This window comes from Podarcis pityusensis (assembly GCF_964106645.2).
Source record: "Podarcis pityusensis genome assembly, chromosome: 6".
Taxonomy (NCBI): Eukaryota; Metazoa; Chordata; class Lepidosauria; order Squamata; family Lacertidae; genus Podarcis; species Podarcis pityusensis.
The window spans coordinates 70,043,291-70,069,659 of NC_138030.1; the positions used below are offsets into that span (position 1 = coordinate 70,043,291).

General features: G+C 43.0%; 1 protein-coding gene across 8 annotated transcripts in view; it reads left to right on the forward strand.

Annotated features, from left to right (window-relative positions):
* Nucleotides 1-26,369, forward strand: part of DNAI3 (dynein axonemal intermediate chain 3) — a 65,662-nt gene that overhangs the window by 34,540 nt on the left and 4,753 nt on the right. For 5 of the 8 annotated variants that reach the window (XR_013987213.1, XM_081008563.1, XM_081008568.1 and 2 more), the window contains exons 2-19: nt 7,624-7,781; nt 9,524-9,565; nt 11,064-11,245; nt 12,459-12,563; nt 12,666-12,812; nt 13,598-13,800; nt 15,213-15,329; nt 15,993-16,183; nt 17,300-17,424; nt 17,541-17,630; nt 18,372-18,461; nt 19,749-19,877; nt 20,672-20,745; nt 22,190-22,337; nt 23,155-23,242; nt 24,356-24,486; nt 24,800-24,863; nt 26,022-26,152. Coding sequence is in view for 6 of the 8 variants with exons in the window: in XM_081008563.1 (XP_080864689.1) it covers nt 7,624-7,781; nt 9,524-9,565; nt 11,064-11,245; nt 12,459-12,563; nt 12,666-12,812; nt 13,598-13,800; nt 15,213-15,329; nt 15,993-16,183; nt 17,300-17,424; nt 17,541-17,630; nt 18,372-18,461; nt 19,749-19,877; nt 20,672-20,745; nt 22,190-22,337; nt 23,155-23,242; nt 24,356-24,486; nt 24,800-24,863; nt 26,022-26,152 (2,215 nt within the window). In the remaining 2 variants the exon portion in view is untranslated. Of the gene's footprint in view, nt 1-1,306; nt 1,414-7,623; nt 7,782-9,523; nt 9,566-11,063; nt 11,246-12,458; nt 12,564-12,665; nt 12,813-13,597; nt 13,801-15,212; nt 15,330-15,992; nt 16,184-17,299; nt 17,425-17,540; nt 17,631-18,371; nt 18,462-19,748; nt 19,878-20,671; nt 20,746-22,189; nt 22,338-23,154; nt 23,243-24,355; nt 24,487-24,799; nt 24,864-26,021; nt 26,246-26,369 lie in introns of those variants that run through there. The other 3 variants (XM_081008564.1, XM_081008565.1, XR_013987214.1) reach the window with 3 other exon arrangements.

The following is a 26,369-nucleotide window of genomic DNA, read 5'->3' on the forward strand; positions in this document are numbered from 1 at the left end:
TGTCCCACCATGGCCAGATTTATTGTTAAGCTCATAATGTGCAGTATATTTCCACCTCGTAATTATTAAAATCCCTGAGGAATCCAAGAATTCCACAGGGCAGAAAGGTGTGATTTCAAGAGGGCTGAAACCCCCACACTTTGTAGTTTAGAAATTAAGCACAAGATGGATAAGTACACAAAACTTCCTGTAGTTCTTGCTCTCTACCCAGGAAATTCGGATATGGTTAGAGTTATTGAATAGTGAAGGAAAGGCTCTCTACACAGTCTGTATTGGCATTACCGTTACTTCGTAATTAATGTATCAATGCAGTATAGCTTTAGGGAAACTTTTAATGACTGTAAATCATCTTCTTTTTTAGCTGTAGGTTATTGCATTACCCATGACAATCAATTCAGAAATTCAAGATCAGTCTCACTGGTACCAAGATGTCAAGATTTATTCATTTTATTCGTCATAGCCACCGTTTTAAAATGATGACCAAATGATAAGATTAGAAATAGAACCCAAAATAAGTATCAACCTGGGCACCTTGGAATTTGTTTTTGTTATTAAAAAGTCTCTGGAAATACATTGGTGTTATAAAGATGTCTGGAGATATGTGGTTTTTTTAAAAAGATGTTGTACAGTCTTTGTGAAAACATTTTATGTAACAGCAATTGTGTCAGTTGTTCCTCGTTCTCTCTCCCTCCCAAATTCAGGAAAGAAAACTGCATGCAAGTTTAGTTCCTGAATCTTTAATGAAATCTCCTCTTCGGTCACAAAGTAACAATTATAGGGAGCAATCTCTTGCTAGGGGAGAGCTACTCTGAATAGCTTCCTTTGACTGCATCTCCGCAGATGTAATCCAAATAACGCTCAAGTATAATTAAGCTCTTGAAAGTTATTAGATGAGCAAGTCAGCGACAGAAGCGAAGGCATATTTTGCTGCAGTGATCCAGCCGCCTTCTCTTTTTTTCCCAATGGCTCAGCACGTTTTATCTTTCGAAATAAAATTGAAAATAAAATACAAACGCTTCAAGGATAGAAAAAAAAGAACTGCAAGCTGAAAAGTGGACGTTTGGTACTTCAAAGGAAGCGCCAACAACGAGCGCCAATGAATCGCACCCCAAAGCCTGCGCAAAAAGAAAACTACGATTCCCCCTCCTCTTTCCACCTGTGGTTGCGAGAAGGCCAAAGCAATTGCATGCTGGGAGTTGTAGTCCTCTCGATGTTTCCCAGCGTCGTTTGTCAAAGCGTCCAATGGCTCTTTCCTCCAGGAGGGGCGGGTTAAGCCCGTCGAATGCTTATTGGCTCTTGCAACTGCCAGTCTTTAATAGCAACTGTTGATCATAGCAACTGAACGACGCCTGCTGTAGGAAGGCGGCATTCAGATTGGGAAGCGGACGGAGGGTGGGGGACGCTGCAAAGCAGGTAAGGAGCGGAGAGGAACCGGGCCAGTGCAACTCCGGGCGGGGGGACAGCTGCGTTGGGGCATCCCAAGTCGCCCGTGGAGCCAGCTAGGTCGCTGACCGGGAGCTTGCAGGTTGCAGCCAGAGTGTGCAAACATGCCCTAATTCTTTATCCGTGATATTCCTTCAAAGGCTTTCGTTTCATGGCAGTCTCATCTAATTCCTTAGAAATGCACCTTCAGCAGTGCTGTGCATGCCTGGTTACCAATCTGAATATACTATTGCACCCAGTGCTATTTTTCTAGGGAAAAGAGGTGCTGGAACTCCTCATGAACGCCTCCCTTGTTCTCTTATAATGGCAATGGCGCCCACCAGTGAGTTCCAGCTGGGGGGAAAAAACCCTGATTGCACCCACTGCATAGATGGGGAACTGATGGCTTGCTCTCATCCTGTCCTGATCTAAACACTCAGCTAGCCCATAATTATACTTCAAGTTTAGCTTGGCATCTGTTTATGTGAACTCAGGGCCGACCTACACTGTGCTACTTCCGTCTGGCTTAAGGAGGAGGAAGACACAGAATTGCTTGATTCAGGGTTTCCCAAACTTGGGTCTCTGACAAGAGCAGGAGACTCTTCATTCATCTGGCAAAGTCTTTTCCAGAGCTACTGACTGGGAAGAGGCTATTGTGAAGGCTTATTGACTACAGTGGCAGCACATTCACACAGGGAATTTACCGATTAGTTCAAGACTAATCAGCTGCACCTGCAAGTGAAGTGATCATTTTCAACACATGTGTCAGGGTAGGGGAATTACAGAGTCAAGAAAAGTAGTAATCTGCATAGGGCAGATTTGGGGAACCAGTTCCTCTCAAAATGTTGCTGAACTGCAACTGCAGTTATCCCTGGCCATTGGCCATGCTGACTGGGACTGATGGGAGTTGGTGTCCAATGACTTCTGGAAGGTCACACAAGTTCCCCTGTCCCTGACACTGAGGAATACTACACAAAACCAGGGTTTTTTTCCACTGCAACTCAGTTCCAGCACCTCTCAAGTGGGCACCATTGCCATTATAAGAGAAGAGTGGAAGCATTCATGTTGAGTTTTGGCACACCTCTTTTTCTAGCACTGCACAAAACTGATCCTAAAGAAAGGAAGGGAGGGGGAAATAAATAATTAAATCACACATTATGGTTGCGGGATCAGTAATAGGTCAGGAGATATAGCCTGATAATGGCCCAGAAAAACTGGTTGATGTTTTCTCAGTCAGAGTGACTGGTTGGGAGAGATATGAAGATTTCTCAAGCATTAATTTTGCATGTGACATATGCCTGTCACAAAGATGTTTCAAAGAAGGCAAAGTTTTTTTTTAAAAAGAGAACTAAAGAATCTAAAAAAAAAATTGTTTCGATCTGCACTCAAAAACCCTTACTATTCTCTACCCCACATGGCATCTATAAAACATATATCTGTAGTGAAAGTTGCTTAAATTTGTTTCTGGGTAAATCTGAAAAAAAATGTACAAGCAGATTACTTCCAGAGGGTTAGTGATATTTTGCTGCAGCAAACGAAACCAAAGAAACCTGTGGCGCTTTAAAGTTTAACGAAAGTATGGTGACACAAATGTACGTGGATTGCAGTGCATTTCATCACATGCTGCTGCTTGTCTGGCAGTGATATTCTGAGCATATTTCCTGTTGCAAAGGCACAAAGTAGCACAGCAGTCCAATGCGCAATGTAAATCCATTCAGTAACAAACATGTAAAATGATTATCACCTGCAGGATTACTGTGTGCAGTTGTGTAGAGAGCTACAGCCTAAAATGATATGACCATGGTCTGCAGCCTCTGATATTTAGTACTAAACCCTCTCTTTCATACAGACCATGGTGAAGATCCCCCACTTTCATTTCCAAATGATACAGGATTCCATTCCACATGATGCAAAATATTGAAAAGATTAACCTGACTTGAGTACTGTTATCACCTTAAGTATATTAGCAGCAAGGCCTTCCTAGGGCAAGTACACAGCAGTTGTCTTCACAGGAAGCTCATTGGAGGGGCTGGCTGGCTAGTTAAAGGACACCTGTCTTATTTTGTAGTTTTCTGCTTGTGTAGAGATTATCCCCATAGCAACCTTGTGAGGTAGGCCAGGCTGAGAGACTGTGGCTGGCCCAAAGTCACCCTGGTTGAAACCTCGTCTCTCCGGTTCTGGCCAACACACTAATCTCTACATCACACTGACTCTCTTTACCCCAGTTTTTAACAGCGCTCTCTCTTTCTCCTCTTCCATTCATGATGCGCTCACTGAAATTGTTGAGTTTCTCCCCATTCATACCTTCATTTCCCATTACCTGGATTCACAAACTGGGTTTTTAGAAATTATGGGCTTTCAGAAAAAAATACCAGAGGAGTCATAGAAATATATTGTGTGACTGCTGTACAAATTTCAAGGTTAAAATTAAAACACTCAGATATTAGATCACTTCAGTACTCAGATATTATATCTTTTCAGACTTTAGCTGTAAAAATACGAGGCAGTTTGTTTTCTGACAGAAGCATGGATCTTCAAGGACTGAGATGTCAAGTACATTTGTTAAAAAGAACTTCATGTTTTACACCTGTGTATTCTGATGATTCAGTTCTTTCATAATGAAATAAATTACAGTCTTTAATGGGTACTGCACATAAACGTGATGTTTAAATAGTTCAATCTGGTCACTGATTAATCGTTCTTTCTTCTTGGTACAGACATCATCCATGTCTTTGCTGATAACTAATTAACTTTCCTCCCCTTGAGCACCTAGCAACATGGTAGTTTAGTTTCATAAAGCTAACTATTTCAGCCCATTAGATAATTAGAAGAACATACTTCTCTGTTTTTGTTACTTTTATGTCAATACAAAATACTTAAATACAAAGTTAACAGCCGCCTGTAGTTCTGCTAATGCACTGTCAGTTCTAAACATTATTTCATGACTCAAGATTTAGGTTGGCCAAATGCACAACTACAAACACCTGGGCTAAAACACTTAACAGTTACCTTTTGCTCAGATGACAGTGTCATGGAAAAGTGTTTTTAATTAGCCCAAAGCTGGGGGGGGGGGTTGAGCAAAATATAATTATATTTTTGAGCTGCGGTTCCAAAAGACCAAACATTGTCTACCTAAATAAAGGTTGTAGGGAAACAGTAGAGGCCCTTAGGAGCCTTGGTCACTACCTATTGGGAATTTTTTCCACCTCAAGTGAACTGCATTAATTTTTATCATTCTGTTCCACAGCACTCATGTCAAAGAGTGCAGGAGGAGTTTAAAGAGCTGTTCCCTTCTATTGACTCAGAGTAAAAAGATTGTGGCAGGACCTTTTCATAAACCACACCCTCAGATCTAGTTGTTCTTCTGTAATCTTGGTTGTGTCATGTCTGGCTGTGGTTACTGAACTAAGGGAGTTATTTAACATGCACAAAGCTATTGTGATTATTTCGCATATTACAGGGCAGAAGTTCTAGCACTTAAAATAGGTCCTGATGGTTGAGGGTTCACATATAACCCTGTGAAGATGCTCCTTTGTGCCTTCCACCATGGACCAAAATCATCACGCTTCTAGAAGGCTATGTCTGTATTTGAGCTTTTGGGGTGTGGTTCGTACGATCATGCAGTTTCTATTTTGCCCTACTTTACATAGCTCTGGCTATTTCTTAACACTGTCTGCCCAGCCATCCAACATTATTGATTGTAGCCATTAGCTACTGATGCTGTATTAATGAGCTCCTCTGACTCATTCTTGATATCTGGTATTTTCTTTCCGCTTTCCAAAGTTTCAGCACTCAAAAAGAAGGATCAGAGTTACATGCATTTTTTAACAAGTCAACAAAAACAACACACCATAGCTTTAGGGCATCCGTTTGATAAGTAGCTGTTTTTAGGAACTTTCTGCCTTGCCTTGTAAACCGCTTTTCTAAAATTAGCTCTGTGATTAATCTCAGAAACGCCAGTGTTGTCTTTGTTCATGTGACTAGACTGTTTGGATGACTTGAGAGAGAAGCAAATCACATGTTCCAATCTGTGGTTATTCCAGTTCTCTGTAAAGTGGTGATTGACAGCTTCCCTAGCCACCAATTTGATGCTTGGGTCATCCTTTGTGATTTTTCCGGACCCTGGAAGTATGGTTGCCATCTTTCAAAAAGAGAAGATCTGGACACAAAAGTTGTTGAGCTTTCTTTGGCAAAGTTTGTCTGAGTTTTCCTGGACATTTCAGCAATTTCCACTGTTTCTGGGGCTGGATACCACCTATGTCTGGGAAATTCTGGACATATGGCAAACCTACCTGAAAGTCACACAGAGAAAGAAGAGAGTATTTGCTCAAATCTCTCCCTGTGACATCAGGCTTAGCACTTAACTTGGGTTGGATTGCATTCTATATCTCCCATCTCTTTTGTTATCCGCTTGTTAGAATTCGGTTTCTGGTATAGCGTTGGGTTAAACACGGTGACACTTTGAAAAATAAATAAAAACAGTGACTCAAATTATAAAGCTGCTATTTCGTTTCCTGTTATGCACATCATTTCCACATGATGGTGCTGGAGTTATTCCCCCCCCCATACACTTTAAAAAAATCTTCCTCCATTCATCTTTTCTGTATAAGCAATTCATTAATGCTTTGTTCTTAAGAACAGAAGCGGCTGCTTTAGCAGAGCTATGATTTCTATTCAACTAGCTTGCTGACTTTAGCAGCCCCTTGCCTAGACCCCTGTCTTATCATCGTGGAATCACTGAGTTGTAAAGGACTGTGCAGTCAGTCATTTAGTCCAACCCGGCTTTGCAATTAGGTGTGTTGATAGTCTCGGGAGTGTTAATGAAACAGCATGTAACCTAATATATTTGCCCTAAGCAACCTTGCAAGGTCACAGAGGGACACTCAAATAGCGCATAGCTATGCTCAACCCAAGGAGCATCCTCTGTACTTTTTTATTATTATGCAACCCTGCAAGCCAAGGAGATAAGTAACTAATATGGCCTTTAGAAGACATCTGAAGGCAGCCCTGTATAGGGAAGGGTTTTGGGTTTTTTTAAGTTTAATGTTTTGTTATGTTTTTATATATGTTGGAAGTCACCCAAAGTGGCTGGGGCAACCCGGGCCTCTGATGGACAGGGTATAAATAATAAAACTGTTGTTGTTTGTTGTTACGGAATAGAATATCCCTGTTTTCATCAGAGAAATATCGGAGGGCATGTTACAGTTGTACACCACCCTTCCTCCAAAACTAGCCTAGAGTGGCAAATCTGAAAATCAATTTCAATACAGATTCAGACTCGGAAAAATCGGAGGGAGGCAGGAAGGCTTGTTGGAAGGTATTCAGTAGGTGCCAAAAGAAAACAAAGATGGTGCCTTTCAGGGAAGGGGGAGGCATTGCACAGCACTAAAGGCCCAATTTCTTGTGCAGAGCCGACCCGCTGTTAAGATGGCATCTGCAGGAAGCCCTAGCCTGTTGAGCACAGTGATCAGCTGGGTATATAAAGAGTGAGGCTATCTTTCAGCTATTCTGGTCCCAAGCTGTATAGGGCTTTGTTCACCAAAGCAGTATCTTCAGCTTGACCTGGCAGCTAATTGGCAACCAGTGCAAGTCTTTTGACATTGGGGTGACATGTTGGCAATGTCCCGCCCCAGTGAGTGGTCAAACCACTGCATTTTGCATCAGCTGAAGCTTCCGGACCAACCTCAAGGGCAGCCCCACAAAGAGTGCATTGCAGTAAACCAATCTGGAGGGGACCAGCACATGGATGACAGTGGTGAGGTAAAATGTACTCCTAGTCTGGGCCTCTAGCGATAGAGGTGAAGCCAGGAGCACCCCCCAGACTATGAACCTTCACTTTCAGGAGGAATATGACTCCATCAAAAGCAGGGAATGCACACTCGGAAACCTCAGAGTCAGTTTATTGGACCTCATCCAGGCTGAGTCCAGGCTCCTTTGCAAGGAATTTTGGGGTGCAGGTTTTTGGATTTTACCGCTTGGAGCAGCAAAATTACTTGGGCTAAACTGAAGCAAACATCGTTCTGCCTCAGTAGCACAAAAGGCAACCTTTGCCTTTCAGCTGTTTTGGACTACAACTCCCATGTCTCAGCCAGCACTGTCACGCAACTAATGGGATGTAACTATCATGTTATGAATGAGTTTTTAAGCCACCCCCCTGAATTCCGCCTCATTATCCACATTGATGTGCCATCTATTTTCCAGGCAGAAATCTTTCAAAATGGCTGAAAGCGCAGAGACTCCCGTACCGCGTTCTGCTCCTGGTTCAGCGAAGAAACCTAAAGCTAAAGGATCGCCGAAACCTAAAAAGTCGCCCAAAGGATCGCCAAAAGGCTCACCCAAAGGGAAGCAAAGAAGTGCTGGTAAGTATAATACTGCAGAACTGTGGAACTAAAGAAAGTAATTTGTCGGGAATTTGGATGCCAGGCAACAATACGTGTGACAGTATGCCCAACAACATTTCTCTGTGATGTTTTCATGTACAGTCGTACCTTGGTTGTCGAACGGAATCGGTTCCGGAAGTCATTTTGACTTCCAAAAATGTTTGACAACCAAGGCACGGCTTCTGATTTTCTGAGTCTCCTGCAGCCAGTTAGAAGCCATGGAAGCTGCGTAGGACGTTCGGGTTCCAAAGAACGTTCACAAACCAGGACACTCACTTCCGGGTTTGTGGTGTTCAGGAACCAAAACGTTTGAGTCGCAAGGCATTCGGGATCCAAGGTATGACCGTACTCAAAAGCTGAAGGTTTTCAGTTATTGTTGATGGCTCCCCCACCCCTCCATTTCAGCTAAGACAGCTCCTTGAAAAGGCCGGGGCGAAACTCAACATGTTGCAGAAGCGAAAGTGGTAAGTTCAGTGGGTTGGGTCCTCAGAATAATCAGATGAAGGAAGCACACGTGGAAGTAAGTTGCACCTTCCCCCAACCCCCTCTTCACCACAATCCCCTGCACTTCCTGAAAAAGTTGGAGGATTGGGCAAAATTGGGTAGCTTTGCATTGGCTTTGTGGTTTTAGACAGTTCTCCCTTTTCCCCTACGGAGTCTACCATACCCCATCCCATCCCAAGCCATGCCAAGTTCTGTGATAGGAAAAGAGGGCAGCAGTAGAGTTGGGAGGGCAGATGCACACATGACTCGCCCCTCCCCCCAAAAAAGATCCTGGAAACTGTGGCTTCCCCTTCACAGAACTACAGTTGCCAGTACCCTGAACAAACTAAAGCTCCCAGGATTCTTTGTGAGGGGTGTCACCTGCTTTAAATGTGTGTTGGTTGTGCTTTAAATGTATCAGTGTAGACCTGCCCTCCCGAGTTTTTAAAACTTTCCTTCCATGACTTTTCTTCCATTGTGTTTTTTGGGATCCAATGCGTTGTTGGGAATTATTAGGAAAGGGCTGAAAATGTATCTGCCAGTATTATGTACAGAGAGAGAGAGAGAGAGAGAGAGAGAGTTTGGCCACATTTGGAGTAATGTACATTTGGCTGTTATTATCTTGTCTGGGGAAAATATATATATATATCATACAGCACTGGCTATGAAAAGAACAACCGAAATGATAAAAGTGCAACTTTAAAGTGTTTGGGGGCCTTTTAATTCAGGAAAAAATATTTTGTGGGGAGCATGAGAAAGGTTTATAAAGTTGCGAATGGAAGAGATTTTAGCAGCCGCAGCCCCCAGGCTAGAGCTCACCCACTGAAATTGATTGACGAAAGGAGGTTTTAAAATGGAATTCAACAAATTCATGGGGTATACTAGTCCTCATCATTTTATGAAACCTCCAAGTGGAAACAGAATTATAGCTTTTTTATTTTAAAGCGCCTTAAAAATGTACTGTACACAGATCAGAAGCATGAGATCGTGTCCACAGGCTTACAGTCTAAAAGTCATGAGGGAAAAAAGGGATGGGGAGAGAAAAGGAAAACAAGCAAACTCAGATAGTGTAATACAGTGTGACCTCTGAATAAGAGATACTGGAGAAGACAATGGTGTGAGTGGGTTGTTCATGCCTTCGGTTCCAGAGGATACTTGACAAGAATTTGCCCTTGGTCTGCTTCAGCAGGGCTCTTCTTAATGTTCTTATGCTAAGACCCCACTTTATCTCATTTCAGCAAAAAAAGATGAAGAAGTGGATTTATCGATGGCAAGCATGGGTAAGTTCGACACGGAAAAAACAGTTTTTGAAGAATATGCAGCAGACATAGAGTCTTAAGGCCATAAGACTAGCTGTGAAAGGGAAAAAGAAATATTTCTCTTCAGAAGCTGCATCTTCTGCCTTTTAGCTATGGGGAAAATAACACAGAACACATGTCCGTTTGAGAAGTTGTAGGAAAGAGGAGCAGATCATTAGCTGGGATTCATAAGTGCTAAGTAGAATACAGTAGAATACAGTGTACAGTGGTACCTCAGGTTAAGAACTTAATTCGTTCTGGAAGCCCGTTCTTAACCTGAAACTGTTCTTAACCTGAGGTACCAATTTAGCTAATGGGGCCTCCCGCTGCCGCAGCCACGCAATTTCTGTTCTCATCCTGAAGCAAAGTTCTTAACCCAAGGTACTATTTCTGGGTTAGCGGAGTCTGTAACCTGAAGCGTCTGTGACTTGAAGCGTCTGTAACCTGAGGTACCACTGTATCTCATAAGACATTTAGTATGTGCAGCGCAATGGTTGGGCTGGGATCTCAGAGACTCTGGTTCAAATTCCCTTTTGATCATGAAGCTCAGCCGGCGACCTTGGGAAAGTCACTGTTTCTCAGCCTAAACTACCCTACATGGTTGTAGTGAGGAAAACATGGAGAGGGGAGAACCATGAACTCCTTGGAGGAATGGTGGGATAATATCCATCTATCCATCTATAGGGCCCACCATTTTTGTCCTACTCCATTTGCAGAAGGTTTCTGGCCATTTGTGTGGGCTTGTGGGTACTTTCTGCCTCAAGCGAAAATATCTCCAAGCCGATTTCTCTTGGGGCTCCTGGTGCCAAATTTACGAAAGCGCCAGATATCTCTCTCCCCCTTTTGTAGGTTTTAATGAATAGCTGCAGTTGAGCAGGTGCAGTGGAGGACCAGAAATGACAGGGCTTAAGGGATAAATGTAGGGTTTATGAAATGTAACATATTAAGTGAGAGACGTTTGCTGAGGGATTTAGATTTCTGGATGAGCCGGATTAAAATAGGATTTAGCATTTTGTCAGTTCAAAAAAAAAAAAAAAGGGATTAAGTGAGTGAAGACTTTCTCCCCAAAGCATGTGTACGTAAAGCTTATCAATATTCCCAAATTTATATTTGTAAATGCCTAAAAATTAAAAAAGCCTGTCCTTGACATCTTTACGGACATAAATTCCTTCACCCTGAGCCACTGAGCTCTTTTCCATCCATAATATATCCACGGTGGTTGCCTCGTTAATTGCAATAAAGGGGTTTCGTTTTAGGGCAGCGTACATCAAGTATGGAAAGAGTATATGGCAAAAGAAGTAAAAAGGTATTGCTCTGAGGGGGTGGGAATCTCGTTTAATTTCACTGACACTTGTAAGGGTACTAAAAGTATCTAGTTATACTTGTTGAAGAATTCTAGAGTGTGTGGGACAAATTGGTACTTGAAATACAGCGAGCCTTTTAAGAAGAGGTGTTTCTGTATTGTTCTTTACTCTTTCAGGCCACCCGGAAATCTTCCCCTTGGTCCTCACTGAGAAAACTCAGGAGATATTTAATTGCCGTGCTGACATCGATGTCACGGCGGAAAACCCTCACAAACTTTTGAAGAGAGAGGACATCATCGATGACATGAAAGCAAGAGCTGCAGTTTCTGACTTCCATCCTTTCAAAAAAATTATCTTAGTGAGTTACCCTGTCGGGGCATGTTGTATACCGGGGGTTGTGCTGGAATTCGGTAAACTGATCGCCTAACTTCATTTCACTTAAGATTTGTTACTCCTCCTGGCAAACAAAGTCCTTTTGAGCACAAGCTTAGAAGTGGCTGTGATGGAGGCATGAGGTTCACAAAAGGAGTGCCCAACATTAACACGGATTGTGGTGTATGTGTTGCCCACAACAGTTTCTCTGGTTTGTAAATGTACCTATGGGCCCCAGAAATGACCCCTAGTATATGGTGCGGGATGAGCAGTTGTGATCTAGAAAGAAATCAGTTGCATTGGCAGGCAGAGGGCATTCTAGAACGTAATGGGAAGAAGGAGGATACATTGAGGAAGAAGCTTAAGGGACCCTGCTCCTCTGAAGCAGTTAGTGCTAGACCAAAAACGTAAGCAGAGAACCTTCCAATCCATCAGTATTAAAGTGATGTCATAGAATCGTAGAATTGGATGGGACCCCAAGGGTCATCCAGTCCAACCCCTTGCAATGCAGGAATCTAAACTAAAGCATCTATGACACATGGCAATCCAACCTCTGCTGAAAAACCTCCAAGGAAGGAGAGTCCACAACCTCATGAGGGAGGCCGTTCCACTGTACCAAAATGATTAAGGTTTTAAATGACAATTTTAGTGATCAAGATTTAATATATATTTTAAACTGCTGCTATATCTGAATTGTCTCTGTTATACCCAATTGCAATTCAATGTATTCCTGTTGTGTTTTATGATTTTCCTGATATTGTAAGTGAGCTGGAACTGGTCAGTGACCGTAATAATAAAATTAAAATAAAAATTCAAGTCTTGTAAGGATTCAACCATTTAATATCCATTAAAGCATGCCTAGTTTTGACAGGAGAGATTATCGTTTGGAGAATGTACTGGGCCGTTCCACTGTTGAATACCTCTTACTCTCAGAAAGTTTTTCCTGATGTTTCGTCGGAATCTCCTTTCTTGTAACTTGAATCCATTGGTTCGAGTCCTAACCCCGCAGAGCAGGAGAAAACCAGCTTGTTCCCTCTGCCATGTGACAGCCCTTGAGATATTTGAAGATAGCTATCATATCTCCTTGGTCTCCTTTTCCCTAGCTTAAACCTATCCAGCTCCTTCAACTGTTAGTTATAGTTGGATGTAGAAATCATTTAAAACTGCTTAAAACTTTTCAACTGTTTGTATTCACACAGGAATATCCTGGGGAAGAACTTCTGGTAGTCTTTGACAGGGAATTAAAATATGGGCAAATATTTTATCTTATTGCGACTGAAGAGGCCAAGGAAAGCATTTTACATGTAAGGCATTTTTTTAAAAAAAAACAAAAACTGCATTTATCTTTATTTGTATCGTATTGATACACTTTGTATTGATACCTTTGCAAATATTTTTCCTGATAGCCTCCCGAGCCAGAGGAAGAGGAAGGGGAGGTCAAAGAGGGCACCCCAGAAGAATATGTGTACAAGCCTCCTGTATGGAAACCTTGGGTCTCGCTTGGAAGTGAAAAGGAAATTGAAGAAGAATCGGTTAAGGAAAGAACGACAAAGGTCAGTCTTCCTAACAGTGTCTTATACAGTCATACCTTGGAAGTCGAATGGAATCCGTTCTGGCAGTCTGCTTGACTTCCAAAACGTTTGGAAACCAAAGCGCGGCTTCTGATTGACTGCAGGAAGCTCCTGCAGCCAATCGGAAGCTGCGAAAGCCCCGTTGGACGTTCAGCTTCCAAAAGAACGTTCGAAAACTGGAACACTTCCGGGTTTCGATTGTTCGGGAGCCAAGACATTTGAGAGCCAAGGTACGACTGTCTACTTTAAACAACAGTCTTAAATATACTATATTTTTAAAAGCAATAAACTGTAGGATCCTGGATTGCCCAATTTTGACTAGAAATCTTTCAGATTTCAAAGCCTGAGTAGGGAGTGGATTTAAAAAGCATCTAGAAAAACAAAAACCTAACTCTTACAGAATCTTTGCTAGCCTTGGCCAAAGTGTGGATTTTAAGCAGAGAAAATGAGGTGGTAACCTGTGAAATACTCCACAGAAGAGGACCTCTGGATGTGGATGAGAAGGTTTGGTGAGAATACTTGAGACTACTCCACCAACAAACTGGTCTCATAACAAGCCCGTCCCAAGAGTTCAGTTGTTTCTTCCCATGGGGGAATGATGAGCATGTTGAAAAATGGTCGTAAAATCAGATCAAACGCAGGTCCTGTAAGAGATCTTAAAGATCTGTTATTCTCTATTTTATGGCTGTGTGCCATACCCTCAAGACAATGCACAAACGTATAAAAACAAGAGTTTCCATTGAGAAATATTTTGGCTGAAATTTCAGGTTAAATATAAGATTTCTCGGCGGCAGAGAGAATTTGGGGCTCGGGTTAAATTTCACAACAGAAACGCTTCGGCTGACCCTAAACATGGCTACGTGGAATGTACGAGTTATTTCGATAAGAACTTTACCATTCGGCAGCTTGAGAAAAATGTTGGCACTCAGGTTGTCCCGATAGTAGAAGAAACAGGAACTCAAACAAAATGGTAAGTATAAGACCCTTTTTTATATATTAAAAAACCATTTTAAATAATTTTAAAAAAGAAACAATGCCCCCATTAATTTCGGGCCAGGAAATTTTCTGTCATCTGAATGGAGGGAAACCTAGAATCAGGCACCTTTCACTTTTTAAAATTTACTTTCAAGCAGAGCAGTATGAAGCAGAGTGCGCCATTTCAGATTATTTATTTTTATTACATCATGCCTTTCTTGCCTGATGCGGTTCAAGGCAACATACACGGGCTTCCTACTTGGCCGCCCATCCAGTTACTGACCAGACTTATACCTGCTTAGCTTTAACAAGGATTGCTAACCACAACATGCTGTTATAGCACTAGCATAGCACTTTAATAGTCATGGCTCCTCCCCACCCCCCCCATGAATCATGGGAACTGTAGTTTGTTGAAGGTGGTAGGGACTGTAGCTCTGTGAAGGTTTTCCTAACAACTCTCAGCAGCTTTAACAAACTATATTTCCCAGGATTTCTTTTGGGGGGGGGATTGGGGGGGTGGAATCCATTACTGTTAATGTGGTATAATAGCACTTTAAAGGTATGGTGTGGTTGCAATATTATGCAACTTCAGATCATTCCCAGGGATATGTCTTCTGACTATTACCTGAGATTATGTACTTCAAACATCACTTCCTAACAAACGACTACATTTTCTTTTGTGAGGATGGGACTAGGCACAATATTAGATGGGTCTAATGCAAAAAAAAAAAAAAGTTCTTCTCCACTCCTCATATTTTTTACTACTATTATTCATTATTTATTAAATTTGTATACCACTCTTCACCCAAAGATCACAACATAAAACTACAAAATGCGGACACAAAACACATAACGAAACAAAAGCAAACCAATACCGCCCCCCAACACATTCAAAAGGCCATAGAATGTTAATCAGCCAAAGGCCTAGTTATGTAATGAGGGCACCAGGCGAGCCTCCCTGGGGAGAGCATTCCACAAATGGGGAGCCACCGCAGAAAAGGCCTGTTCTTGTGTTGCCACCCTCCGGACCTCTTGTGGAGGAGGCGCATGAAATCCTTCTCTCCGCTGCCACCGGTGAGCCAGGTTTGACAGGTCCAAGCATGGCTTTGCCTGCCCCACAAATGATGTCTTATATGCCTTCAAGCGTAGGCCTAGTTAGGCCTACAGGTCAGAGAGGCTGCCCACAGCTGGTTTAGCCAGACTTACCTGTGTGCTTTCTCATCTCCCATCAGTAACAGATGGTGCTGTGGAGCAGGAATGCGGGAACACTGGGAAATGCGTGGCATACACAACTCTGGCTAAAGGAGGAAACACTCTGTGAAGTTTCGTCAATTCTGCCTTCATTGTTTTGGATTTTCCTTTTTTCTTCCCAAATTTTTCTGAATAGTGTGTTTTCACTCGCCTTAGGACCTACCCCAAAAATGCAACAACACAGTATTTTCCAAGGGACTTTTCAGATGAAGAAAAAGAAAAGTATTTGTCATCGGAAGACCTGAAAGACTTCATTGTCTCTGTGGCTTTAAGGTGAAGTATCAAGGTCCACTGAAAGTTCTGTATGGAGACGTAGGCAAGATTTCTTGCAGTCATAAAGTATCAGGATAGGGTGACTTGAGGAATACTCAGCCCAAGAAATTATATATAAAACTGTTGATCTTGAAGACTTCCGCTTTCCCTCCTTAGGGTTCTTAATCTTTAAACCAGACAGCCCTTCAAACAGGGAACTGTCCTCTGTAAAGGAGGACACATGACCACTCTATAAAGCACTTGGACATATTTTTATTTGCAGCATCTTGAGCAGCTCCTGGTGTCATGTAGAATATGTCTTCCTCTCAAATGTGTGCCCTAAGATCTGTGTAATAGGTCTGGAGCAATGTTTCTCAAACTTACTGGTAGGTCTCCAGCTTTTTTGGACCACAGCTCCATCATCCCTAGTTAGCAAGACCAGTGGTCAGGGATGATGAGAATTGCAGTCCGAAAACAGCTGGAGACCCAAGTTTGGGAAACACTGGTCTACAGTATCAAATAAAGAAGCCACGGCACATAATCCTTTCGTGCTAGTGACACTATTTTTTAAAATTAAGAGTGCATCTTCCCCGAAATAACAAATCTACGCTATACCACGATTTGAGATGCAGTATCTGATTTTTTTTATTAAAAACGAAACAAAAAAACATGTCCCCGTTCCAGAGTTGAAATAGCACTGCAGCAGAATGAGATCCTGAATGCCTTCTTTGACGACTGGAAAGCCCTTGCAGAAGACGAAAGTGGCTTTGCAGGCAAGTCCGACGTTTCCCTCAAGGAGTACCAGTCATTCACAGACTTGCATTACCTCAAGGACAGGACCGTGAGCTGCGTCTGCTGGCACCCAACCATTTATGGTAAGGTTTGCAGAGCGTTCGGTTTGTGGGCAGAAACTTTGTGAGGGTTGTTCTGAAGTCTTGGGTTTAAAGATTAGCCACTGTGCCCATTCCACTGGCCCTTTCTCTGAACAAATCAGCAGCACAAAGGAAAATGAGATGAGGAAATATTTTGTAACGTACTAGCACAAGGGTAGTCAATGTGGTGCCCTTCAGATCCTGTTGGATCTCAACTCTCCCATAAGATGCAGCCAGCAGTCAATGGCTAGGGATGCTGGGAGTTGGAATCCAACACATCTGGACTGCACCACATTGGCTACCCTCGTTTTAGCAAACTTGGGTTACCTCACACTAGGCAAGCTGTAACAGAAATGAAAGTGAAACGGATGTTATTGCTGCAGTCTCTTAAGAGTCAAGCTGCATGTTAACACCAGTGACGTAGCATGGGGGGCCCACAGGGTGGTTGCCCCAGGCCCAAAATTGTTAGGGGCACAAAATTTCAACACCCGGCACTGCCTCAATACAGGTGTGGGCTTCTGTTGAAAATGGCTTCTCCATGCAAACCAGGAAGTGAGCTCTCCAAACAATGGAACGACTTCCTTTTCTTATTCCTGAGGCTGCAACTCTTGGGTGATACAGACACTGTTAGGCCATTGAATGTGCATGTGTACTCGCATCCGTTTCCCCCCCCCTCACAACCCACCTTCCACACGGCCCCGGGCACCGGCAACCCATGCTACTTTAAGACTCCTGCTGCAGGCAGGCTAGAGCCCTGAGCAGAAGTGCTCCACTTAAAGCAGTGTCTGTAACGACTAGAAGACTGTGGGCAGAGTAGACAAGAGAGTTGTTTCTTCACTGCCACCCCCACCATCGCATTAGGTGGCCCAGAAACTTGATTAGTAAAAGGCTGAAGACAGCCAAAAGAAAAACATTTCTTCACGTAACACTTGTGGAATTCACTTCCATCAAGAAGTGAAGGTGATGATTAGCTTTTAGGATTTGTACCTCTTCTAAAACACCCCTGGGCAATTCTTGCCGCAATTTCTGACAGCGTGGTTGAGTGTGGACATGGACCACTTTAAACAGACGCAAAGTTTTACCCTTGCAAAAGGTGAAATGACATTTGTCTTCAATCAGGGATTATCGCAGTGGCAGTAACAGAGCGGCTGTCTTACGAGGAGCGGGTGAACAACTCTGGGCGACTGCTCTTGTGGAAAGCACCAATTCTCTTTTGGAGCTTCGCAGACCCAATTCACCCCCAGGTATTTAAAGGAGGGCTTGGGTGTTTCTGAGGTGTTTAAAGAACAGAACCAATAATTTCAGCATAAGACTGTCCTCAGATCTGATCTATTCCTCCCTGGATATTTATGTTTTCTAGCTGATGCTGGAGTGCCCTGAAGATATCTACTGCTTTCAGTTCTCCCCAAGCAATCCCAACATCATTGCAGGAGGCTGTATAAACGGACAGGTTAGGATTCCATTACTTTTCAGCTCCTTATTTGCATTCACAACATACCTCTTCTACATCGGTATTGTGGAATAAGATGCTCCGGCAGGTTTGCAGATATTTGAGGGACCAGCAAGGGCTAAGGCCCATGCAGGGTCTGGTCATTCTCATCTAACCCTCAAAATCTGAGGTTGCCAACCTTTTTTGGGGTCTGTGGTCACATTTGCAAACTAGAGAAAATGCCAGGGGCATCACATACACGCCACAACCAAGCACACACTGCAACCTGTTCTTTTGGTGACAGCAGAATGCTTCCTTCAAGCCTAATTTCAGCACAGGAGTAAGATCCTATGGCTGCCAGGGAAGACCTCTGTGGGTCCAGGGGTGCCTGGGGGCGCCGCATTGGCCAAGCCCTACTCAGAATGCTAACATTGCCTACTTGAGTACTTTGAGGCCTCACTAGATGTTGCATCACACCCTCGTTTGGATAATTCAGGGTTTATTGAAGTACGCCTGGAATCCCCATGCCACTGTGTGGGACTCCTCAGTACCGGAGACATGTTAATGCTTTTTTAAAAAATAAAATGATTCCCTTTCTATTAGTACAAAACAGATTTCTCCCCGTGAGCTCAGCTGGCCCTCTCTGCATATTCTGTAGAGTCCTATTCTACCCTTCCATCACGTGGCACATTAAAGTGTCCATTAAAACAGGACAATCTGCCTTCTAACGTGTCGTTTCCCCTCTCTGCCCTCCCATTCCAGGTTGTACTGTGGGACATTTCAGCATATGAAGAGAGGTTACGAAATGCGAAGTCCGGTACAGGCGGGAGCAAGAATACCACAGTTAACATGGTTGGTACTTGTAAAGATTCTGCTTTTAGCGTTCCGTATCATAAATTCCTCAAGGAACCACTGAGAATTGCTTCACATTTTCTTCTGTGCATGGATGAAGTTGCAGGCTTTCCAGAGCACTCGTTTGTGTGCACACAAGGGTAACATAGGAATAAGGGGCTGGAAGTGGCGCAGATCCACCACGCTCGCTTTCTGGCAGGTGGGTCGCTGTGGCTTGCCAGAAGGGGAGAGGAGGTGGCGGGAGAGAAGCTAGCATGCTGCAAATGCCCCGCCAGGAGCATGAGATGGGCTGTTTTGGTGTGCTCATGTCACACTGACGTCCCTGCCACCACATTCCCTTCCCTTTCCCTTCTCCTTTAAGCAACAGCAGCCCACCTGCCAGGAAGCTAGTGTAACTGCTCTGCTCCCTCCTCCCAGCAAGATGCTTCTGCAAGGCACCCCAAAGCTACAGCCATTAGCAATTTCCATTTTTGTGACCACCAGGGAAAGTGAATGCCCAGTTCCCACATTGCATTTGTTTATTGCATGCAGTTGCTCCACACTTCTAGGTGGAGAAAAGTACCATAGGCCTGAGAATGTACACATTGCACCGTTTATTATAGTTTATTGAAGAAACAAGTGTTCGAAATTTGTAATGATCCTTTCAAGGGATCTAAAAGGGACTAGTTCAGGTGTAAAAGGAAACTGTGGCTTTTAGTTGCCCCTGAAAAACATACACTCATACAACATAGAAGTATTACCCTATTTTTCTATGTATAAGTTTTCCCCCTAAAAAATAATGTCAATCTTCCCCCATTTTCTTAAATCTGAGTCTCCAAAAATAGAGGGCATCTTTATACATGGGGGCATCTTATAGACGGAAAAATGTGGTAATTTTTTTCACTCAGTTCCTAGAATATGGGCTAGCTAGATAGGTCAGGTTGTATCAATGAATTCTTGGCAGTCCCGCCCCCCCCCCCCAGATGTATCCAAAATTATTCACTATGTAAACAGGAATGGCAAGTGGATGCAGGAAGCAATGTCCACCAGGAAAGCATGGAAAAACTAGAAAGAGCTGGGTCATGCAGTGGATGCAAATGACAGCTCAGTCGGTAGAGCATGAGGCTCTTAATCTCAGGACCGCAGGTTCAAGCCCTGTGTTGGGGGAAAGATTCCTGCATTGCAGGGGGTTAGATTATATGCAGGGAGTTGGATAACATATGACCCACGTGTCCCTTCCAACTCTCAACATTCTATGATTCTGTCATGTATGGAAATTAGTGGACACTAATTTGTGTTCAATTTCAGCCAAGTTTCATGCTGGAACAACAAGTTGGGAAGGAGCCGCACTTGGTGAGATACTGTGCAGTCTCTTCCATTGAATATGGCCATAAATCAGTAATAACAGATATACAGTGGTTGCCAGAGTTTTTTGAGGTAAGAGTCCATCGTAAGTATTTCATAATGCAAAAGAGAAAAATTACAAATAATGCCTTGTTACATCTGTATTACTGTCTGGGACCAACACAGTGATCTACACTAAGCAACCCATGCATCTTAAGCTCAGTATTAATTACCCATGTAATTTCAAAGGGCTGCTTCACACCATACTACTTTGTTTTGTTTTGATGAACGAGATAAATTTAATTATTGCATAAAAAACTCTGCATATGCTTGTAACTCGTGTGTCTGTGTGTGTGGTTTCCCTTGTGCCCTTTAAGAAAAACGCTGTGTGATATGGATGTTGAGTGTGAATTTCTAGCCTGTCCTCATTATGACAGCGGCTATAGATAATTCCCGTGTTCCAAACACTTTTTACATACATTATTTCAACAACCCTTTCAACAGCTTTGTAAGGTAGGCCAAATGATTGTCATGCTGCAGTCGAGGGGGTATGGCAGTGGTTTGTCTTAGGCGGCCTAGTATGTTTATGAAAGAGGCAAGATTTGAATTAGGCCCCATCTGCTCTATACATTGACAGCAGCATCATGCCAGTTTAAACCTTCACGGCCTCCCCCAGATAATCCTGCGAACTGTAGTTTGTTAAGAGTGCTTGGAGTTGTTAGGAGATCCCTATTCCCATCGCAGAGCCGCAATTATGTTCTTAACAGCTGGAGGGCCACAGTTTCCCCATCCCTGCTGTTGAGCATGCCTGCTCCAAAGTACTTGTATAGCTACTGCATTTTGTATTTTTGTTTCTAATAAACATTGTTTTACTTGCTATTTCTAAGGTCAACAGAATGGGCACTATGTTTGAAAACAGAGCTGGAGTTTGTGTACAGCTTGTCACCTGCTCACCAGACTGGTAAGTATTTCTTCTTCTTCAAGGTTTATTACGCAAGGCCCAGTTAAGCTGTCACAATCTCCGACTTTTAAACCATGGTTTATTGGTCCAGGAATGAGTTGTGTGCCTGCAGGCTCCCTCCTTGCCCATCCTCTTTGCTCCTGCTCTCCTGGGGCTTGCTTTGGCAAAGATATCCCGATTTCCTAAATCACACTTTCCTGTGATACCATAACCAGGAAAGTGTGGTTTGGCAGTGTCTTCAAACAGATTGTGACTTCTGAACCAGGTTGATAAGGTACTGTCTTCACTCTTTCTTCAATTCCCTCTATTTCTTTCCATTGTTTGGTGTAACAACTACTCCTTTTGTGTAATAACTACAGAATACCAATAGACGAGCGAAGAGAATCCTGATGTCCCATACTACCAATTAAGCTGTTGAAAAATGTTACCTGCAAGGTTTCGCTTTATGGAATCTTGCATAACTTTTTTAAAAAAACTTACTTTAGCACGAGCATTTTCACATAAGAGTATTCTTCAGCAGCTCCATTACCATTGAGTTTGCACATGCCGTGGAGTGTCTAGATGTTAGATTTAGTGTGTTGGCAAAGGAAGACTAAGAGCAGGAAAGCCTCTCTCTTTCACACTGGCATGCGGAATAGTCCTCTAAATAGGAGAGGCTTCAGAGACTGACTTGCATTACCTTGCCCCCCATGCGTTCAAGGTTAGAATTTGTGACGTGCACCCAAGCTAACCACAGCCAGCCTGTCACATATGGAAAACCCATCAAGATGCTTGAAAGATATTTTTTCATGCTACCTACCTGAAAACTGCAAAAAGAGGATTATCAGATAGCTAAAATGGGCTGCGTTTGGCTTGGAGGATGAATCACAAGTTGCTCAGGGCTGGGTGAGAGTAAGAATCCTCCCCTTTTATTGTACATTAATCAGTGGATTTAGGGTTTTCTTCTGCTCATTTTGGATTTGATATCCTGCTTTATCACTACCCGGAGGAGTCTCAAAGCGGCTAACATTCTCCTTTCCCTTCCTCTCCCACAACAAACACTCTGTGAGGTGAGTGGGGCTGAGAGACTTCAGAGAAGTGTGACTAGCCCAAGGTCACCCAGCAGCTGCATGTGGAGGAGCGGGGAATCGAACCTGGTTCACCAGATTACGAGTCCACCGCTCTTAACCACTACACCACACTGGCTCTCATTTTACTTCACCACCACCTCCCAACTTGACCTGTTTCTGGTTGGCACCCCAGTAGTGACTCACCTTTTACCCTGCCGGATGCTCTCCGTTTGTAGCTTATTGTAATCCTTTTGACACCCCAAGGGGCTCCTTTTTCTGTGACATGTTTACCGGATGTATTCGGCTGTTCCTAAACAACTGCTATCTCACTGAAAGCAGATGAGGCAGGCTGGATCTGCAACCTAACTTTTATATCATTGTCTATTCCTCCACAGCACAATATATTTTTGGGATCTTCGAGCCCACAGGCCTACTCTCCAGCCTTCAAGTGAGAAGAAAAAGGAGGATAAGCTGATTTTGGCTCCCCCTGATGTGCCTACTACCTTCAAACACCTGGATCTCTGCTGGAGGCCTCTCATTAAGGTATGGGGCTGTGAATTTAGGAAAGCCGCCAAGGTGTATTGATAGGGATGATGTGGCTACAGCATATAGTTTTATTGTTAATTTCTCCACCGTACCTTTCAATCTCCTCAAGGCACTGAGGTTTCTCTCTGAGCAATCTTATGTTTCGGGAAAGAATTATTTAAAATTGCATGTTCAAATTGTCCCACTCTGCAGCAGGTGGATAAACATGATTTATTTAAAAACAAGCCCTACCCAATCCACACGTTCCAAAAGAAAATGCAAACTGAAACGCAGCCATTCTTCGAAATTCGCACAGCTCTGAATTTCGCAGTGCAATTCTCCAGCCGGGGAATGTGTACCCAAAAAAATTGCATCCCTAGGGTAAAGTGTGCATTCGTGAAAATAGCAGGCACAAATGCATTATTCTGGAGGGAAACCTGCATGGAAAATGGTGTATATTAGGCAAAATGACATAGGAAAACGTGTTCATGGGGAGAAATTCATAGTAAAATGCTGATGAGTACACATAAGGACTTTCCTTTTTTAAAAGAAAATGCAATCTGATGTGGAAATGGAAAGGAACTGAACTTATGAATGGAAAAATGATTTGGACAGCAAGTCCCACAGGGACTGATGGGATTGTAGTCCAAATCGCCCGGCAGTCACCAGGTTAGTGAGGGCTCGCGTGGCACAACTATCGCATCTGATCTCTTATCTCAGTACCACTGAATGTGTAAGCTGCCTTTCTGTCTGGTCACACCTGAAAGTGATGTAACTTTTAACTCAAGTTTCTTTGTGGAGTATACGGTCCAACACTCTTTGTATCTTAAAACAGGTGAACCTGCCCAAGACAGATACAGGTGCAGAGTACAGCCCTATAAAACTTAGCTTCAGAGAAGAGCATTACCATACCAAAATTCAAGGTATATATATATATATATTTACATTATATATACATGCATTATATATAAATATGGACTGATGCCAGCACATCTCCCTCCACCTGGTTTCTACACCATTCAGGGTTGCCCCGAACCCTCTGGGGAGAGGTTTGGGAGGGGGCACAGGAAGCTAAGCTTTCTGCTTGCAAAACCTCTGGACCCTACACTATACCTGTAATGTGGGTGCTTATTAAATCTACTTTTTGTGGAGAGAGGGAGGGAGCTAGGGGTGCAAACTTGAATATAAAATTGGGGGCCCAGGTACACCCCACCCCACATAATCGATCACAAGACATGTCACACACACAACATTTTAATGGCAATGCTCATCAACAGGGGGAGGCTGATTCCCTCAAATATTTTATGGGGGGGTGTCCTTGTTCCCTAAGTGTTCGAGAGAGCACATTCATTAAATGCCATACATGCTTCCCTCGGGACATGTCTATTTGCCGTAACATAACCTGGTGAAATTGACAGCAATTTCTCTCATAAAACACGGAGAAACATACCCATTGAGGGTGTTAGATAACAATTCTCTATTGAGAACTCCTCTAACTCAGGGGTGGCCAACTCCCAAGAGACTGCGAACTACTCACAGAGTTAAAACTGGCAGTGATCTACCCCCTGTTTTGGGGGGTTCAGGTCAAATTTGCTGAGGTATTTTTGGGAAGGGCGAAAGCCCAGATTTTTAGGGGTTCAGGGCAAAAATGTTGAGCTTTTCTTAGGGGAGACAAACTTGTTGAGCTGCTTTGGGGGAGCCAGTGATCTACCGCAGACGTCCAGTGATCTACCGGTAGATCACAATCTACCTGTTGGACGTGCCTGCTCTAACTGAATAAACTGCAGGACAATGACAATTCTGGAATGTGGATTTCCCACAGCTTGCCACGAGGCTTTCACCTTCTGCCCACCTGAGCAGGTGGTAGATGGTAGATGAAAGGCATTAATTAATGGGAACGATTGCTGTGCTTAGTAGTTGTTGTTTTTATTGCAAAACAGGTAAAACGATAGCAATGAGTGAGTAGGAATGTGGAAAGTTTCGAGAGTTTTTGTTTATACGATTTGCATAGTGATTTTATCCACATTCTTCCAAAGACAAAACACAGCCCCAAGTCAAACAGGAGGCACTTGTGGAAAAGTTGCCATATAGCGAGATACAGGCCACGTCCATGAAACCTCTGAAGCTGCTAGAAAATGTCACCAGCAGCTTTTTTGTTGGGACTGAGGTAAGTTGGACATTTGGGTGTACAATTGTTGTTTACAGTGGGGGAGATAAGAGACAACTGGAGAATGCAGGGCCTGAACTTAAAGGAAAAGTAATAACCACACCATAAAGTGTTTTGTTTTTTTCAAAGCGCCTCTTAAACCATCCCAACATTTCTTCTGCATTCTCTCAGTTTGCGGCCCATCGTAAAAACAAGGCATCATGCAGGAAATTGTTTTGATTTTGCAAACACTTTTGTATGCTTCAAAAGAGATCAAAGCTCAGCTAAAAAAATAAATAAATTGTGACCAGTATTTCACTTTATGGCATTGCAGGATGGTGAAGTCCTTTATACTGACTGGAAGATGGAGAGAGATGGGGACTCAGGAAGACTGCTCAGTATGCTTTGAATTTCTCTGGGTGGACAGGGATTTGGGTGGCTTTTGTTTTGGTTTTTTAAACTAACCAAGGACAACACAGTTCTGAAAAAAATCTGCATGTAACAGTTTCTTCAATCAATGTTAATGTTACTCAACTGAACTGAGTTTAACAGGATATAGTAGTGAGTTTGGCATTAGATAGGTGTTGCTGAGTAAAAGAGAGAGGGAGAGGTAGAAAAGGCGAATAAATGCTGAGAACACTACTACTACTAGCAATGGGGCATGGGGGATAAATTCAATTCTCTTCGCATTTCCAAAGCAAGAGTTAAATCAAAACGAAACCACTGTTGAAAATTTACACTTCCCCAAATTGTGCTGTGTAGTTTTCCAGCCAAGCGATGCTTTAAAAAGTGCATGTCTTCAGGGTAATATTGCTTTGCCAAAACATATCAGGAGAAATCACATGGGTATATTGGCAGAAACGCCTCACAAATTTTCATATGGACTTTAAATTCTCTTCGCACACTGCAGCAAAGGTTTATTACTCAAGGAGATACATGCATGTATTATTGTGCTGCAGGGTTCAGATGAGAACAGATTAACAGAGGAGATTTCAAAAACTAGATGTAGGTAAAGGAACTAGTTAGATTAGGTTCAGGGGCGATGCGAGGGGGTTGCCTAGGTGGGGTGTCTGAGTCCTGGGAATTTTTTGTGCAGGGAGGACCTAGATTTCCTGACCCTCCTTTAAAAAATAAACAAAAAACTTTTGAAAAACTTTGCTTAAAGGGCAGTAGGGCACACGGCAATGTGTGGGGCTGGTAAGACCCAATCTACCTTCTTTAATTTGCACAGAGGAACTATATGTATTTGTGCAAATATGTGGCTTTTGGACCTGTACTTTGAGACCATATTCACATCTGCACACTTATGCCACTTTAAACAATCGTGGCTTCCTCCAGAATCCTAGCAACTTTAGTTCATTTAGAGTCCTGGGACTTGTAGCTCTGTGACGGGTATCCTAGCAGTTTTTCTCTTTATCCTGACCTCTTTAAAAGGCACAGAATAGTCACTTACCAACTAGTTCAACACCTTGCAAGAGCCAGATAAAATGTGACAAAGAGACAAATGTATGCACATACAAAACAGAGTCTTTCTCTCTCTCTCTCTTTCTCATAAGGTCAAAAGCCATCCAACACGTACATCATCCATGATGGACTTGTCCATACTGTACAGAGGTCTCCGTTTTTCAAAGACATAATTCTCACTGTTGGAGGCTGGAATTTTGCAATATGGAAAGAAGGTGTCACGGTATGTTCCTCTGGAATGGGAAATCCTTAAGAAAGGGGTGACAAGTCCATTCCAAATGTAGCACAAGGTGATTCAGAAAGGTGTAAGGAACAGGTAGGAACGTGTTTTCAGCTGTTTGTTTGGGGGGGGGGGGACATTGACCTGTTTACCTATTTCCTTTGATAATTCTTCAAGAGAAGTTTCCTGCAGATTGTTTATATGTATATGACTCCTCTCA